General features: G+C 38.3%; 1 protein-coding gene across 12 annotated transcripts in view; it reads right to left on the bottom strand.

Annotated features, from left to right (window-relative positions):
* LOC308226278 (putative serine/threonine-protein phosphatase 4 regulatory subunit 1-like) overlaps positions 1-18,826 on the bottom strand; it is a 34,636-nt gene extending 15,810 nt beyond the window's left edge. For 7 of the 12 annotated variants that reach the window (XR_013957866.1, XR_013957867.1, XR_013957868.1 and 4 more), the window contains exons 1-17: positions 18,640-18,826; positions 18,495-18,539; positions 13,036-13,168; positions 12,599-12,705; positions 11,897-12,039; positions 11,274-11,420; positions 8,720-8,827; positions 7,510-7,575; positions 6,785-6,943; positions 6,135-6,328; positions 5,343-5,779; positions 4,218-4,450; positions 3,111-3,203; positions 2,422-2,607; positions 2,017-2,178; positions 1,298-1,398; positions 33-153 (exon numbers count right to left, since the gene is read on the bottom strand). Coding sequence is in view for 8 of the 12 variants with exons in the window: in XM_080627876.1 (XP_080484002.1) it covers positions 33-153; positions 1,298-1,398; positions 2,017-2,178; positions 2,422-2,607; positions 3,111-3,203; positions 4,218-4,450; positions 5,343-5,779; positions 6,135-6,328; positions 6,785-6,943; positions 7,510-7,575; positions 8,720-8,827; positions 11,274-11,420; positions 11,897-12,039; positions 12,599-12,705; positions 13,036-13,168; positions 18,495-18,539; positions 18,640-18,811 (2,607 nt within the window). In the remaining 4 variants the exon portion in view is untranslated. Of the gene's footprint in view, positions 1-32; positions 154-1,297; positions 1,399-2,016; positions 2,179-2,421; positions 2,608-3,110; positions 3,204-4,217; positions 4,451-5,342; positions 5,780-6,134; positions 6,329-6,784; positions 6,944-7,509; positions 7,576-8,719; positions 8,828-11,273; positions 11,421-11,896; positions 12,040-12,598; positions 12,706-13,035; positions 13,169-18,494; positions 18,541-18,639 lie in introns of those variants that run through there. The other 5 variants (XM_080627874.1, XM_080627875.1, XM_080627873.1 and 2 more) reach the window with 5 other exon arrangements.
* Between the last annotated feature and the right edge of the window lie 83 nt (positions 18,827-18,909).

Below are 18,909 nucleotides of genomic sequence, written 5' to 3'. Positions count from 1 at the left end.
ATCTCCTGTCAGGAAGTGAATTAAGTCCCTACCAGTCTGAAAGAGATCCACCGGACTTCTGAAACTTTATCGGAGCAGAGAGTTAGTGCAATATGTCTTAAGTAGTCATAGACATCATTGGGATTATAGAGCTCCAGTATCAGGATCAGCTGCCTGGAACACAAAGAAAGTGGTTAACTCTAGTAAATGCAACACCAGCCTGTTCTCATTACACCACCTGTTAAACACAGGGAAGGATCACTTGGAGCCTCAAAAATGCGACAGTTACTACAAAGCACTTGAACAGTTTGTTCTTCTCTTTACTTTCTAAAAGGTGCACACACCTATTGAAGAGTCATATGCTTTAATCCCTCAAGGAGTCCAAGAGAAAATTTTTTATTTAGTAGGTGCACTAATGAATCCAAATTATCCCAAATACTGACAAAAGCTACAAACATAATACAACAAAAAAGTTTCTCTGCAACTTCAGACCACTATTCTTGCAAAGCAAAAATGAAAGGTCTACTTTGGTGTAGAAATCTACAGTTCAAGAAATTGTTTGTATCTTTGAACTGCACAGAACTCATTCTAGCCACACCACTGTCATGCTACCAGCAGCCTGCACAAACCAACTACAAAGCAACAGCTCTCCACTAGATGTCAGGGAACTGCTGTACAACACTCCTGCAGCACCGGAGTGAGATTTTGCTGTGCCAAACTACAAAGTGAGGGCAAAACCTCAACAGCCCAAACAAAGAAATGAGGTAAAACATGAAGGTCAGATTTTGCCTGCAAATTATGTCTACAAACATTCTTCGAGTGCTTCAGATATCAACAGGGCTTGCAGACAAGGAATTGTGGGATGTTACTTTATCTCCATTATACACACAGTCATGTGGAAACACTGAATTAATAAACTATTTTTAAGAACTTTCTTTCATACACATAAGAAAGACTTTCTACATAACATTCCACTTACTGTTACATGGCAATCTAGAACTAAGTAAGATCTGAAACCTCACTGAAGAGTATTTATCAGATTGTCATATTTCATGAGCTGCAAGTGAACCAGCTCTCCATTTTAGTATAATTGCAAACATTTAAGTTTGTCACACTTGATTGCCACATAACTTGCCAAAAAAACCCCAAACGGCAACAAAAAAACCCCAACAGATTGTGGCTTTGACATTCAGCTCATTAATAAAGAAGGGTTGTAAACTCTTAAATCTTAATTAGGATGTGTTACCATATGAATGTAATTACCTATTTCCAGATTAGCAATACAGATTAAAAAACGGAAGTTAACCAAATTACATACTCTGCCAGCTCATAACGAAACCTCCAGTTCCTGCTGTTATCAGTCACCACAAATTCTTGAAGTTGATAAAGATACTCTCGCCTTTTGTCTGCATGAAGTAACTAAAAGAAAAACATTACTAGTATAAAACTGGTAATATTCTGTACCTGCAGTTCTCTGCTGCATTTCACTATTCATACCTATGTGCATTTTCCTACTCGAAAGCAAGCAGTCACTGACAAGATGCACTGAGAACCATGCACAATCAGCTGAGTGCCTGGACACCCAGAACTAACGTCCAAAAGAGTCCTGACTTCTCCAAGGATACCCATCAAAGCACCATCTCTGGACATAAAACCAAGCAACCAAGCGCTAAGGATGTGTGTATCATGCTGCAACTCCCAGCCCCAAACACAAATTATTAATGGTCCAACTTTAAAGCTTGGCTGCACAAAATACTAATTCCTTCACAAGAATTAGTAACAGCTAATTGTGTTAGTAAACAGTTAGGAGCATTTACAAGCACATTTAAACAGTCTTTCCAGTCTTGGTATTTTGTTGGGATATGAGACAGAAGAGACATGAGAAACCTTAAAAAAAAGCCACAGACACACACATGAAACAGCAACAGTGTACAAAACTAAACTAGACACTGGTTCCTGCCCGTATCATTAAAAACACTCTTAATATAAGAGAGTCAGAAAAAAATTATCTTGAGAAATTAAATTACACTTTCCTACCTTCAGGAAGTCATACAGATGTTTAAGGACACCAATACGCACTTCATCCAGATCTTTCAAGAACCCATTGAAAATTGGCACCAGGTCAGCAGCTGTTAGCTGATCCCCCAGGATAACTGCTAGTTCATGTATGGAGAAAGCTAGTGTCCTACGTACCTTCCACTGCAAACAGCATAAGAAATGAAACAGATTAGGCACCAGAACTAAAGTAAACAAGCTTTTGAACTACACCTGTGTGAACATTGAGAGAGCAGAAGAAACGGGCTAGTTACACAGCAGTAGAAAATCATATTTATGAAGTCTGACTTAAATCTTGAACATCACATTTTTAGTGTGCACTTAAACCCTTAAGTATTATAACTAACTGAACAAGCTACAAAGGGTTCTGATTTATCATTTTTTTACCTGTACATCTGAGGCCAGTGTCTCATACGTATCTTTCAGGCAGTGCCAGTTCTGCCTGCCTAGTGTCAAGGCCACCCCAGGAAGACTATACGCACAGTGTTTGGCTATTTCAGTATCAACAGTCTGGGCTCGAGCTGGGTCAGTCATTGACAAGTACTGGTCTAATAAAGGCTGAGGTATGATATCCTACAGAGAAAGACAGCAACACACCAATACACATTTAGGCACAGAAAGAAAATATGCTTGTTGTTGCTACAGTATTCTCTTGCTACCAACCAGCTGGCAGCAAAACACAGAGTGGCAAGACCCACACTTTTTTGGGCCAGCTTTACAAAGTGACTCCTCATGATCCTCTCACTAGGCTATAGCAGTCAACAGTGAACAGTAATTATTACTTTATTAACATGTTGCATCCAACCAAACTGAAAAGATCTTTTTTGCTGAAGACAAACAGCAAGTCCAGTGACAAAACAGTACAGTTACTGCCCACCTTGGCTGCACAGATTGCATCTGTGCACCAAAAAGGCAACAGAATTTTTCTTGCTTTCCAACTTAAAAGAGGATTTTGCTCAAGTGCCCGGAACATTCCTTCACATTCTGCAACTGATCAATTGCAAAATATATCACTGTATTAAGCATTAAATGAACTGTATCCAGTACTCCAACAAAGCAGTTGCTATTTTAATCACCTGTAATTTTGACTTGTCATCATCCAGTGGCAAATTACTATCTTGCTCTTTCTTTAAAAATACACTGGTTCCTCTGTGTTGTTCCTCTGAGTTCTGTAAAAAGACACACTAGCTAGTGAAATTACAATTACTGCTGGTTAGGATATTTTCGAAGCATCACACTACAGAACAACGCAATTCAGATACAGAACAGCCTTTTACACACAAAGCCTTATTCAGTGTGCTTATACAAGTGCAGAGAGATAGTTGTACACTAAGGAAAATGCTATTAAGACCATAGCAGCAGCAAGGGGAACAGTAGTCAGATTTAGTTCTAAAAAAACCCCATCTGATTCAATACAATAAACCCAACATTCATACAGATTTAGGCTACTTTTACTATACTCTTAACTATATTTTATTCTTGGCATGCATTTAAGTTATATTAAGACATTTTAGCAGTTGCTCCAAGTAAGTCAGTATCAGGAAAGAAGCTTTACTTGCTTTTGATACTGCTGGAAATCCCCAAGCCTATTAAGTTATGAACCAAATATTAACAAGAAACTTCAAAGTAACTAAAGGTTTAAAGCTTCTAAAACATAAAAGTTCAAGTTCACACACCATTTTACATTTTTGTTTCTAAACAAGGAGAGCTTTTCCTTATTTTTCATTATTAGCTCCAGCAACATTAAATGCTGAGCAAACAATTCTTTTTACTCCTATCTCTATATTATAATCAAGAAGTAGTAATCAGGAACTGTGTATGTGCCACCACCTGATTCAGCCTCCTGTCTGGTGATAAAAGATTAATTTTAGATTCATTACAGGAAGAGGTGAGACTATTTGCTATATTTCATCTGAAAAAAAAAAACAAAACCCAAAACCAAAACCACCTACAAAATTACTGCAAAACTTTCACTCTTAAGTAATCTGTGTGCAAACAGAAATAATAACCCTCGATAGCTTTTCTTTCTCTTTTTAAATTAAGGTAGCATATCACACTTCTGGACTAGTAATGTTCAAAGGCTTTAGATCAGAAGCAGATCAATTACGCCAGGGACTACACAAATACACACTACGAAAGCAGGTAAGAATTAATTTCAGATATGGAACACAACGCATACTTACTGTGCTTTTCAGTACACAGGTGATAGACTGGTCACTGATGTTATCCTGGGAGGCATGAGATGAAAGAGTGTCCTCCTCCACCTGGCTGCAGGTAACATCTGAAACAGTTGTTTCATCTGAAATAGTTTTATTCTGGAGTTTGCCACTGCTTTCCTTCATTTTTTTGGTCTCATAGTCACCAACAGAATCAAACTGAGCAGCTCTGAGAGCAGCAGACAGCACTTGGACCTGAGCTGTATAAAGTGAAAGAATACTCTTTACTCTCTTCTGCACTTTAAAGCATTCAACTTGCAGTCAGTTAATCTAGAAATGATATATTAGCAAACATTTGTTCTTAGAAAGAAGAGGCCCATTATTCTTCCACAAACCCAGCACAAATAAAGAGCAATGATTTGGAGGCATTAACAATTTCAGTAGAACCATTCTACCAGTTTCTACTACTGAAAGGTATATCTAGTAATCCCCTGTAATGAGCCATCACAGCATACTGGCTCTCCTCCCATTCTTCTTACTGTCAAACTTTAATACAAGTTCTTCTGTTCTACTCTTTAATTGATTCTGCTTGGAAAAGGCATCAATATGCATTTAAACATTTCCGAGAAAAATTTTATGCAGAGGAGGAAATTAGTGAAACCATCTCAACCATTTTGCAGAAGTAGATATAAAACAAAAGGTCAGGTTTAGCACTATCACCAATGTTAGGCAAACTGTATTTGCACATATCTGCACAAGCCTATGACAAGTACAGTTTTCAGAGGAAACACCCAAGCATACTTTAAAGATGAAAAGTACCAGATGAGCTCAGCTGATAACAGGCAGCTCTGTCCCTAAAACCACAGTACTTGGTTACAGTACTTGAAGATGGTTTCAACAAATTTCAACAAGCTCTTTTCCGTTTAGCAGTTAGATCCAATTTATTTCTCATATGAACAGGAGATACAACACTTCCCCATCTGTTCTAAAAAGAACTCAGGTCTTGTGAAAGAAGGCTGTTGCTTAACTTTCAACTGTAATTACTGCCAATTAAAACACAGTCAAAGGCTTTGTAAAGGCTAGGAGAAAACATGCTCAGAGGAAATAGATTTTTTTTTTTAGCAAAATAGATTTTGCTGTTAAGAGTCTCACCTTGAACATCTGGATCATCTATATGCTCTTGTAAACTTTCTAGAACTTTTTTTATTTCACTACTAGCAACACAGTTATTACATGGCACTGAACAACTATCTTTATGCTTTTCAGTCTTGAACTGAAGCAACTCCAGATCCTGACTTATATCAGGCAGAGGAGGGCGCCAGTACAGAAAAGTATTAAATACGTCCTCAGCAGACTGTAGCCTTGAGTTCATTCCAGGAAAACTGCTGTCCTTAGTGTCTTCTATGACACCAGCAGCAACTCTGTCACCCTGAGACAATCGAGACACATCTTCTCCAGGACTGGTACAACAATATGAACTTTCCTCCTGTGTACTTTTATTTAGGTTCTCAACAGAGAGCTTTGTACGAATTTCAGCTGAAGTCTCTTCAGTCGATGATTCTGGTTTGATTTCCATTGGTTGTTCTGAACTGGTAACAGACACACAGAGTTACCCAAATAAAACTGAAAATTCTCTAACAAGTTTTTAGTGAAATACTTCACAAAATCCACCATCAACCACCTAAGTTTATTTTCTTTGCAAAAATACAGAATTTGTGACAACTGGGCTTTACTTCACCAGTTTTCCCTTTACCTTCCTGCAAAGCCAAAGTGAGTTTTTCAATGAAACGGCTATACTCAAATAGACACATACATGCCCTCACCCTTCATAGGTTTTCTAGAACTATATTCTCAAATTGAGATTTTTAGCCATGAAAAGCAACAAAAATAATTATCTTTTTCTCTTCCACTACACCACATCATCTTTCCTTCCCATGATTTTACCTGGACAGTGTAGCATTTGTACTGGAGGACATTGAAGTTTTATTGTTGCTTGGCTGACAGGTATTGGAATTCACATCTTGTGCTGATCGTTGGATACTCAGTGTCCCATCTTCTTGAATGTAAAGACCAGCACTTGAAGGGTTTGCAAAGGTAGAAATAAATGGGCCAAGAGACTGAAAAGCAGCCTGACGAACCTGTAATAGTATAAAGACAACAGTCAGGATTCACACAATTCCCACAGACTTAATGCTTGAAAACAAAAATTTGGTTCAATTTTTTACTAAGAACCAATTGGTTCATATTAAATAAAATAACCAATTACCAAGTAAGTGACACCTAAGGAAAGAGTGTTAGAATATTAAGCATGACCTACAATCACAGAAACATTTTAGGGGTTAACAAATTTGATGGACATTGCAGTCTACTTCAAGACATTTAACATAAGTAACATTCTCAGAAGAGTGCTGACACTTAAATAAAAAAAAAGTTGATAGAAAATTTGAGTACTGAGAGGAAAAATAAGATGGATTTCAGTAGATTAGACTCTAATCTAGCAAATTTAGAGAATTTTTACAGCACACTAGTGACTTGCCCATTAATGGGCAAGATCTACCTAGGAAGATGCATTAGCTATAGAGCAAGTGACTTACCCATCTGCAAGTGTCACTAATAAGACTGATAAACAGTGGGGATAGTTTGCTTCTGCGAACTTCTGGGGATGTGGTATAAGACACTGCCATAAAGCATTCAGCACAAGCTTTTCTCATTCCCCAAACACTATCAGAACAGAGTTCAAAGAACTTGGGAATCTGCCAAAAAATAAGCAAAACCAGTAATTAAAAGCTAAACAGACTGCAGCAACTTAGTATCAAGTTATGTGTTTGGAAATTCTAGACAATGACAACTCAAGAGAAAATAAAGTAAGTGAAAGATAGAAGAAATAAGGGCAGGTTAAAAGTATAGATTAACTAAGAAAACAGAAAAACTATCTGTCTCCCATTTACTTCATAAGGATTTTAGGTGTAACTATATGCACTAGGAAAGAATAGAAAGAATTATTAATGGCCTGTTTTTCCTGGAACTATAACTTGACTGATCATCTAGTTCAGGAGAAAAAACGAGTAATTCTAAAGTGTGTGTGTGTATATATATGCTGTCAATTACATTTTAAAAAGTATTTTTCGAAACAAGAACTTTGCATATTTAGCCATTCCCAGTTTTGCTATAATTGCAACCAAAGCTTTAGCCAAATCAATAAAAAAAAAAAAAGCAGGTACACTGATTAATTTACAGAGAAAATAATACAAGAACTCATTACCAAACCTTTTGAACTGAGAAATTCAAGTCCTGTCAATTGATTTTGATTTTTACGTACCAGCAGTCTTTCTGTGGTTTCTTGCCCAACTGCATTACAAATGTCACCAAAATTAGCTGCACAAATCTAAGAAATTAAAAAAAGTCATTAATAACATTCTGGCTCTTTCAAGTGCATTAGTTTTATTATCAACTTCACCATGCATTATTTATCCCATGTAACAACTGCACACATTTGACTATTCAAATTTCAGCCATGTAACTACATCCTGTAATATTAACTCATCCTGAACAAAGGAAACTCATTAGAGCAAGCTTCCATAAGCCACATGCCCTTGAAATCAATAGTAATAAAGGTTTCTGCATGAAGAATATCACCTAATTCAGTAATCACTAAAAGAGACAATAAGCCTACTGGAAAGTTCAAATTACTCTGAACAGCAGCTGCCAAAACCAAAGCATACTGAACATGATATGAAGGTCAGGACTTATGTGTACTGACAGAACTATCTTTGCTATGGCTGTGACTGGCTTATGTACTTGGCTGAAGCAAAGTTTAATCAAGGTCTCAAGTTAGTGCCATTTACAGTACATTACAAATGCTATAATTAAAGCTAAATGGACATCCCCTCAGGCTAGAAAAATATGCTGCCAAAATCTGAAATCAGTTAAGATAGGGCTGTGTTAATACAGGATTTATTCATTCTTTTTTAGAAAGCCATAATGCAGCTCAAATTCCAGCAAGTGCAGCTTGTTAAGGACCAAGCTGAAGCTCTGCATGACCCTTAAGTCTACTAAATACTTTAAGACTTCTTACACTACAAATTTCCTTTTGTACTTGACCATGACTTAAACTAAACATTACACTTCAGGGATTTCTCCTTTCAATAATACCAGATTATTTATTTATCTTGAGGAAGGATGTCTCAGATATGTATTACTTTTGAACTTCTGGTTTTGCAATAAGATGGTGGAGATCAGGTAATTTGTTTGCATCCCATAAACAAGCATAGTGGCTTAAAAAAAAAAAAAAGTTATGCAAAACTATTTAATGTACAAGACCAGTTTAACTGCTACACCAAAGCTATTCACCAAGGACTGTTACCTGTTTCTTTACTAAATGAGAGAAACTACAACCATGTCAATAAAACTGCTCTTCCAGATGCTGTCAAAGTTCATCAGCTAAAGTATGACTAAATTATTTAGGAAGCTATTTAAACAGCAACATGCAAATTCATTTTTAAGTGGTTTAGGGCTGAAAACACACCAACCTTTCGGACTTGAAACAATTTCCCATCACTGCACAGTTCACAGAAACGAGGAAGCAGCAGGTGCTCAACTGTTGTTCTGCTCAACATAGAAGCCATTTTACAGATTATCTAGAAAGCAAGAGGGGAATATGTGTAAGGAAAAGTATAAAGCTTGTAAGCACAGCCAAATATTCCTCCTAAAAATTACCTCCAAGACAGCAACTACCATCAAATACATTTAACTGCTACTCATTATTCATACCTGTTTGATTTGAAGCACAACTATAGCTCTAATTTAAAATTATTCTGTGCCTGATGAGCGCAACATTTCTGCATGTAATTAACTGTCTCTTCTATCCAGTTAAATACTCTCAATAAAAACATTTTCAAGGTGTTTTACAATGTGGCAGACACTGGTATTTTGTGCAGAGAAGACAAAAGTTCCATTGCACTAGCCAGTACACAAAATCATAATCTTTAAGCATATTAGAAATATCTCAAGCTTAAGCATGCAAATAAGCTCCTTGGCTTTCTCAGGACCACTCAGATACTTAAAAACAAGCACAGTCCCAGCTCTTTATGTGCTTGTACAACATGATAAAATACAAGTTTGCCATGCAACAAGAGAGAAAGTGGAGTGTACGACAAACTAGCTACGTATGTGAGCTAACACACTCCTTACAGGAATGATCTTCAGAAATTTTAGAAGTTACCATCGCAGCATAACTAAAGTTAGTAATATGCCCATTAATTTAGCCTTCTCTGAGGAACTGTCAATTTCAACCCCCATTACAAACCTTGTTTCTGCTGTGAAAATCAGGTGCTTTGGAATGCATGCTTCCTTTCAGCTCCCACTTTCAGAGATAACTTGCTGCAATTCTTACATTTGGAAAATTAGAAAGGAACGAGCTCCCATGCACCTTTCTATTCAGCTGCTGTGCCTGTAGCACCAGGAATTTAACACTTACAGAAATGCTGCCAGATTAACAGTACTCATATTTAGTCTTTCTACCTTCACAAAAATAAGCTTTATTCTTAGAAACGTTTGCCTTTGAAATAGAATGCCAAAGAAGAACTAAGGAAGACACCATTTAAGGGTTTTCCAACACATCTGCAAGCTCTTGAAATGCATCTGGTGCTAAGACGTCAGCCTGGAAAATTGCTTAAGCAATACCCAACTCCCAGATAAGGAAAAGGAAAATGTAGCTGGTAAAACTGATTTACAGGTTAAGTGTCAGATACCCATGATGAAATGTAATTACACACCAGCACTTTTCTGTGGAGTCAAGCGATTTCTTGAAAGTAAAAAGGGCTTGTTTTTTATAAATGCCTATGAATTAAGATCAGGTCATCACTTCAACTTTTGCTCCACCAAGTTTCACAGTAATGTTTTATATGTAAAGAAACTGTTTGAGAACATAATCTTAAGAATTTTAACAAGGCTGCCAAGAACCAACTGCATTTTAAAGCTATTTGGTGCTCAACACTACAAATGACTAAGAAACCTACATATTCAAGGCTTAACAGCTTCATGTACTTCACCTTAAACTGTATCATGACAGCAGGCTCTTAATTCCCAACACAGCAACCAACAAATAGTGAAAGAATAAAACAAACCAAAATAGGGATGGTATAAAAAGTTTAAGTTCAATAATTCATGTAAAGCTCTCAGGACACTAAGACTGCAAGTACAATTTTTGTTTTCTGGGCTTTATGCTCTTGAGTATCTCACACAGTTGTTATATTCTAAGAGTCTTAGAACAGCATTGCTAAAAGGTAGAGAACAAACGTGATCAAAAAACGCACAGCTACAGGTTGGGCAGAGAAGAGATTCAGAGCAGCCATGCAGAGAAGGACTTGGGGGTGCTGGTCGATGAGAAAATGAACATGAGCAAGCAGTGTGTGCTCACAGCTCAGAAAGCCAACCATATCCTGGGCTGCATCAAGAGGAGCGTGACCAGCAGGTCGAAGGAGGTGATCCTGCACCTCTGCTCTCGTGAGACCTCACTTGGAGTATTGTGTGCAGTTCTGGTGTCCTCAACATAAAAAGGACATGGAACTGTTGGAACAAGTCCAGAGGAGGCCACGAGGATGATCAGGGGACTGGAGCACCTCCCGTATGAAGACAGGCTGAGAAAGTTGGGGCTGTTCAGTCTGGAGAAGAGAAGGCTGAGTGGAGACTTCAGAGTAGCCTTCCAGTATCTGAAGGGAGGCTGTAAGGATGCTGGGGAGGGACTCTTCATTAGGAACTGTAGTGACAGGACAAGGGGTGATGGGTTCAAACTTAAACAGGGGAAGTTTAAATTGAATATAAGGAGGAAGCTCTTTAAGGGTGGTGAGGCACTGGAATGGGTTGCTCAGGGAAGTTGTGAATGCTCCATCCCTGGCAGTGTTCAAGGCCAGACTGGACAGAGCCTTGGGTGACATGGTTTAGTGGGAGGTGTCCCTGCCCATGGCAGGGGGGTTGGAACTAGATGATCAAAAGGTCCTTTCTAATCCTAACTATCCTATGATTCTATGTGACCAAAGAAAGAAAAAAAGTAAAAGATGTAAGATTTCTTCCAAATTTACTTACATTCACAGCTTCCACTTTGTACTCATCATCACTGTCAGGAGCAGAGAGGTCCAACAGAATTGGACACACCTTATTTTCAATGTCACTCTGAGCAACAAGATCTTGTTCTAGCAATATAAGCAGTGCTTCTTGACCTGCCTTTCTAACCTATTAACACGAGCAAACAAACATACATCACTATGAATACATTGATGCAAAAACCGCAAAAAGCACGTTTTCAATGAACACGCAGATACAAGTTAAAAGAAATAAACCACAAACAGAAAAAGCTCTGTTTTTACTTCATAAGGAATTAGTAATAAATGCTACAGTTTAATATAATCATTAGTTGACATTTCATCAAATTCTGAGGAGAACCCAAAAAGACAAAGACAGGGCTTTTAAGTCATGCCTCCTGCATCAATATGCTGCTAGGCAAATCCTGTACGTTTCCCATTATCTGCTATAAAACAACCCCTCAGACCTCCCCACCAGAGTGTGCTGAAACCAAAACACAAAGCTCTACATAAAAGCTGGGTACCAATCAACATGGAATTTCCTATTATCTCTCCCTCATGCCTTAAATTCACCGAACCACACAGATTTTTTCCAACAATTCAACTCATGTGGTCTGGTTTTCCTACCTGATTGTTAACATCTGTGAGGTATCTCACTACTATGGGCATAAGGTATTCAAAAAATGCTGTTGGGAATTTTGGTCGATTTTCTTGCAGAAAAATGGCAATAGGAGGTATTTGTTCCATCAGCTCTGTACGTACAGTTGGCTCTAGTAATAAAAGGAAAGTCAAAACATTAGTAAGTGTGAAATTAAGATCAAGTATCTCAAGGAAAAAAAAAATGTAGCCTTTTTTTGTCTAATGCTTTCACAGCAGAGGAAAATTAAAATATTCAAAGAAATATCACCCCTGAGATGGCCTGTTCTTAAAGGAAAACTGAGTAAAATAGAACAGGCTTACATACATCACAGTCCAGAGACTTGGGACCCAAATAAATAAAAAAAATGAGAGCACTAGCTAGAAAACCCAATCACCATGAATGTATGCACATGAAGTACTAAAACACACAACTGTACTGGATTACATACACCACACATTCAGGTGTAATTAAATCCCTGAAAAATATTACTTTGGGCCCTATACTAAGAGCCTTCATTTGCACAGCCACCATGCAGAATGCTTCAAAGCAGAAGGAAAAAAAAATACTTATGGACAGATATTGCTGTAAGATGATTTAGTTTCTTCTTTCAAAAACGAAAAACTTATTGCCATCTGTATTTCAGCTAACATAAAATAGGATGATGATGATAATAACAACAACTTTCAAACCTGCATCTTCAGAGAGCCTGACCACTATTTCCATTACAGTCAGGAAGTCTTCTTCATTATTACTGAAATCTCGAAAGACATCCAAAAGACCTCTGGCAATAATCTGCCTGTGAAGGTAACAACATATTAATTGTTTTAATATCCTGCCAATGACACATAGATGTGATGTGATCTTATGAAATGCAAATGGGCACCATAAAGATGACCAGGCTCTTCTCTGAGCATTCAGACATACCAATTATAAAGTTTCCCCATGTCCCAACATAAAGATGGAATCGAGAGATCTTATTCAGATAACCAAGAATGAAAACCTCTTTTTATGGAAATGCTACACAAAAGTTATTGAAACAAATAATATTAGGCACGTGCTTAGGAGAACAACAGACATAGTGACACTATCATCCATGATGCTATCAGTCAGTTATCATCAAGTTTACCTGTTAAATACGTTATCACTGAAGGCATATTTTTCTAGACGAGCCAGTGGAGTTAAGTTGTCCTGGCCAGGAATATCCAAAAATGCAGTTATCCTCATGCTATCACAGTCTGGTCCATAATCTTCAAACCCAACTTGAAAGACAAGGAGAGTAACCAAAATACAATAAAAAATAAATCCAAGAGTCATCAAGAGATGTAAAATACATTACACTGATAACTATTTCTAACTATTCTTCAAAGGCAAAGTATCTGTACAGCACTGGAAACAGCCTACAAAATATATAATCTTACGTGGTTGCACTTAACCAAGAACAACACTTCCATATAGACCTGTAAGTTCAAGCTCTGAAATTTAGTTCATTTCAACTGTCAAAATCTTTAGCTTTTAACACTTCATAATCTGAAAGGACTAAACACATGCACTGAGTTAATACGGCTCAGCTGACAAAACCACATGCCACAAACTGACCAACACATTCAAAAGGAAAGTCCTCTTAAAAGAAACTGAAATGTTAACAGTGACAAAAAAAGCCCGAAGTGCATTGCTTTAAAATAGCAAATCCTTGAGTCTGTTTCAAAGTTCCTGGGATACATTTTTCTGACTGTAGTTACTGGGTCCCATGTATCTAAATCAGACTGGTTGCTTTGGGAAAAACATCAGCTTTGCCTTACTTGTGAATATTCTGGGAGCTTTCTGCTGCAGACCTAACTACAAACTTCCCATGTAAGCCTACTCTTTTGGAAGAGGAAAAAAAAATAAAATCTTTTTTGTATTTGCAGCTTCAGATCTGACAATGAACTTCAGCTTTAAACTACATTAATATTCATTGTAAGCACTTTTTATATAAAAAAAAAAACCAAACAGAACAACAAACAACTACTGGTGAGAAGTACCTGGCCTCAGCTTTTTCCTACAGAAAAATTTCCTATTTCACATATAAAACTCTGCTTTCTAATTACTTAGCATGAGCCAAAACAGTCTCAGAAACACAGCTTATTTAAAGAAGAAATCACCTGAACATGTTTAGAGCAAAATGTTATACTTGGATAAAGCAGACTGGTTTAAGCAAGCACAGTCTCCAAGGACTAGAAGACTGGATTAAAAAACTACAGCAATTCTCAATTCTGCTGTTCTTACAGACATGCTCTGAACAACAAGTTCAAAAGGATGCAAATAGAAGAAAACTGTGGGATTAGAATAAACTGTCACATTTCAATTGTTCACATCGATGTTACAAGTGAACCCACAGCTACAGGTCAGAAACATGCCAATTATTCATGGCATTTTATAATTACTACATGTCATACTGGCCCCCTTATTTGCATTCAAATGGTCATTATTATTTCTAGTGGCTACTTTTTAGATAGTTTTAAGTTCTGTCAGGTTCAAAACATTTATCTCCACAAGTGCATATAATTTTATCACGCAGATCTGTCTGGGATTGGTTCATCCACATGCTCTAGGGCAAGCTTTCCCAGTGAGCATAGTATCTGAAGACACATCCAGTATTTGCTGCTTTAAAGGAAGCCTAATATATCACTGAAAGCAGTTATACAATGTACACACGAGTGTGAATTTCCTCTCTAAGGTTGCCACGAACTCTCCATATCCAAACCCAACTCTGACCATCCTTATATCTATGCAACTTAAACATGTATATATATTTTTGAAAATCCACACAAGTTGGACACTCTTTCACTAGACAATTTTTGAGGCCAGCCATGTGTTATACACAACCATTTATTAGGGCTAATAAAAATAAATATATTTGCCATTAACTTTCTTTAGTGCCCACCTGCTCTTGAATTAAGAAGCAGGTTTAAAACTGCAGACTCTTACAAGTTCACCTCAAATATTTCAGACTTCCTACCAATTCAAACAACAGTGAAGTAAATTCTGACTACAATACTACACCTGGGACTAATTTTGTAAACACAATGAATATGCTTTCATTTACTGGAGTAGTTCTATTACTCATTTAAATTAGCTAAGCACACACCAGTGCTTCTTGGACCAGAGGGAAAACAGAACAACCATTATGTTCAGAATCAGGAGAGTTAAATACCTGACATTAATTTCCACATATTCTCAGTACACATAAGTAACAGTCATGGCAGAATCCATTTTGTCCTCTCAAGAATTTTAATTTTATCTTTCCATGCACAAAACAAGCACTCATAGGTACTTACAAGTGTCAGAATACACTGGAGTACTATAAAGTAAATTACATAAATAATGAACCAGTATTTCTTATCTAACATGCTTTCACAGGTAAATCAAACATCCAGTATTTTTGCTTCTAACATCAAACAAGCAAGCTTGAAACCTGTCCACCTATAAATGAGAATAAAAGTGACAGTATTCACAGCTGAGCTGGAGTTCACCATGCTTTAGTTTGATCTACACTCAAAAGCTGCTTAAATCCTGTGACCATATAAGTGTTTCTTACAGGCTCTAATTATGCAATTCAACACCATTAGCTACTACCACCATCCACTCTTCCCAATGCAAAACAGTAAATACTAGTGCAGAGTGCAATGAACTCAAGGAGGCTATTTTCTCTCCCACTGTTTCTAGAAGGAACAGCGATTTTTAAAATGCATTTCTTTCTTGTACAGAGGGTGTAGTTAACTATTTTTACAGGTGATCCAACGTCTCACCTTACAAAAGGCGAGTTTCAAACTGTACTCAATTCATTTAGGCAGATTTTACTACTGCTTTTCCCTATATTCAAAATAAACCTTCCAGAATCTCCATTTGTTCTAATGGAACTGATCTTCAACATGCATTACACTATTTCACCAGTTTAGTTAAGAAAGTAAAAATACAATTCCAGTGATTTATTTCACTGAGATTTTCCTAAAAGGCATCATTAACTCTTTACTAAACTGGTCACCAGATTAGCACAACAGTATCTCAGTCTAGATGGGACATCTGAGTTCTGCTGTAACACAGTAGAAGACAGTTTTCAATACCATAACTCTTAACTACATTGTCAAAACAATGAACTTAATCAAAGAATATCTTTAAGGCATAAAATAAGATTTCAATAGTGTTCTAAAACGTACATTTATAGTGCTCACCCTGAAACTGATAGTTTCTTTTACACAAACTTTAAGTGACCCATGTAAAAAGTTTATTAATTACTGCTTATAGCAAAGTTTTCTTCATCTGACTGTTATTAGCTTAATGACTTGAACTAGTTTTGCCTACTAGCACTGAATTTCTCAATCAACTCACCACACAAATGATTACTAATAGAGAGCCAACACTTAAGTCAGCATGATTGTCACCCTTGGTTCATGGCCAACACATAATAGAACACTACAGGAAGTCTGCATTTATTTCCACTGCTTGCACTTTACTCACTCAGCAAATAGAACTAAAATGACAAAATGACATACTAGTTGTGGTTGGGGATTCTTACTACAGAGAGAGGAAAATTTGAAAGATCACTTGGAGCCATTCATGAAGACCCAATCAAATAAAATTGCTGATCATTAGCACTATCAAGAGCTTTGCTTGGGATGTTTTGTTTGATTTTGCTTTTGGTTTGGAGTTTTCTGTTTTGGGTTTTTGTTGGTGTTGGTTTTGGGTTGTTTTCTTTTCCATTCAGAGCAGAGGGCAAAGATATTTTCAACTCTTAAGGGGCTACAGCAACAACTGTTGCAGCTCTACTGCTAGAGAACTCACTGCAAAATAGGGTTTAAATCAGCATAAGCACATTGAAATGTATAAGTTAGTGTCTTCCTCACTTCAATCCTGTTCAACACAAATTTTTTGTCATCTAAGGTAATGACTTCTTACAAACTGCTTGCTGCAATAAGCAAATATAAGAAATAACCTATAGCACCTCTTTTTAAGCAGTTTTTTAGTGTTAAATCCCTGTGTGTTAGATTAGTGTATTTCAAGTACTATCATACACTTACTTTCTTTACTTTCTAGACTTTTAAACATATAACTGTATTAATGGAGGATGCATTTTACATAATTTTAAATTCACTAAGACCCACACAGTTTACCTGTATAAGAAAAATGTTTACTGTATTTTCAAACACACAAAAATACAAACATATACACAATCTTATCATTTATCCAGCACTTACATCCCAAAAATCCCAAACCTCTCTTTCTGAAACTTAAACAAAATAAAAAAAAAAAGCTTTTTTTCCTGCTACCAACTAATGAAATGCAGAAACCTTAAAGATTGAAAGCAACAACATGTAAGAGCAGCAACTAAAAAAATCTCATAGAACAACCTGACTGCCAAGTTAACACCCCTGCACATCCTTCCAGTGGAATACTTTGGATCTCACTTGTATTATTACACTTCCCCTGATGTTCCCTTTACCTAAAACAGCCTATTCATGCTAGGCTGGGGGAATCCATCTGCTACATGTTTTAAAGAACTATTAAACAATACTTGTCTTGGAGTAAACAGTCTCTCACAAGAAACAAATTCGAGTATCAGCTTAAATTTTGTATAATAGAGAAGTCAATCCAGCATCCAGAGCACCAGCAAAACAACTCCAGATAGCCAGCTGCTTTCTGAAGCAGTACAAACCCATAGAATTATTAGTCAAAGATTCATTTCCTTAAGTCACAGCTCTTGCCAAGCTGTCTGACAGGTGGTCAGCTCTACTCCTGTAATACAACTCTGAGCTATACCGGCTTAATGTAGCATCTACGATTTTAACTAAAGCCAGCGACGTCTCAGCCAACCGAGTACACACAAGGGAGGGTTTTCTTTTATTCCCGGTTCCGAGGTGCGCACGGGGCCCCCTCAACAGCGTCCTGCTGAGCGCCTGTGTCGCAAAGATGCGGGAACTGCAAAACTCACGGCGTCCTCAGCAGCCTCTACAGCAGCTCGAAGTCTCACCCGTTCGAGCTACCACAGCTCGGAAATCCCTCGACTGCCCTAGGCTCATTTACACCGACAACAACAGCGGAGCTAATACATTGAACTACGGCCGGCTGGAGCGTTTTCCTTCCCCAGAGATCCACTACGGGCATTGCTAGAGGTGCTGTTTGCACCGAATCCAGCACTTCAGTGGCCATATGAAGTAGAGAGACTGGTCTCTTGGAAGGCCACGGGACAACAGCTGCCCCCCAAAACCCCGCTTCAAGAGACCGCCCAGCCATCCTCCAGCGCTCGAAGCGCCGGCCAGCGCCTGAGGGGTTGTGAAACGCGCCAGGTGAGGCGAGAGCCTGCTCCTGAGGGAAGGAACGAGCCCGCTTCTCCTGTTAGCACCGCGCTCCCGCAGGCACACTCACACACTCCTAACTCTTAAACCTTAGCACCTTGTAAGCCCTCTCTGGAATAAACAGCCTCAAAAATCCTCCCCTCACCCTAACCTGAATAAAAACGCGGAGAGGAAAAGAGGGCGACGGAAGGACCCCAGGATGGGAGAGCGGGGAAGGGCCTAAAGAGCAGAAAAATAAAAAACAGTTACTCACAATCATCTAAGTCATCCTGCAAATCCACAAAATACAAAGGGACCCCTACAAACAAAAACAGAAGAGAGATACCGCGGTGTTGATTTCAGAGGACTACGGGGAGAACGGCGGCAGTCAGCACCCCCCGCCGGCCAGCCCCACTTACCGGCCATCTTGGAATGGACATGGGCGAGGAAGAGGAGGGGAGCGGGAGGACAAAGGGAGGAGCCGTCGGTACTTCCTGCCTGCGGGCCAACCCTCGCGCAGCCGGAACGTGACCGCTTTAATCCACAGCGGCAGCGGAGGAGCGAATCACCCCTCAGCACCCAGCCTCGCATCCTCACAGGGAGGAAAAGCGCGGTGACGGGCGGGGGCGCGGTCAGGTGACGCCGGCGAGTCACCCAAGATGGCGTCGCGTCCGCGCAGCTTTGCGGAG

The sequence above is a fragment of the Psittacula echo genome, assembly GCF_963264785.1.
Source record: "Psittacula echo genome assembly, chromosome: 12".
Lineage (NCBI taxonomy): Eukaryota > Metazoa > Chordata > Aves > Psittaciformes > Psittacidae > Psittacula > Psittacula echo.
This window is presented reverse-complemented; position numbering and strand designations above follow the sequence as displayed.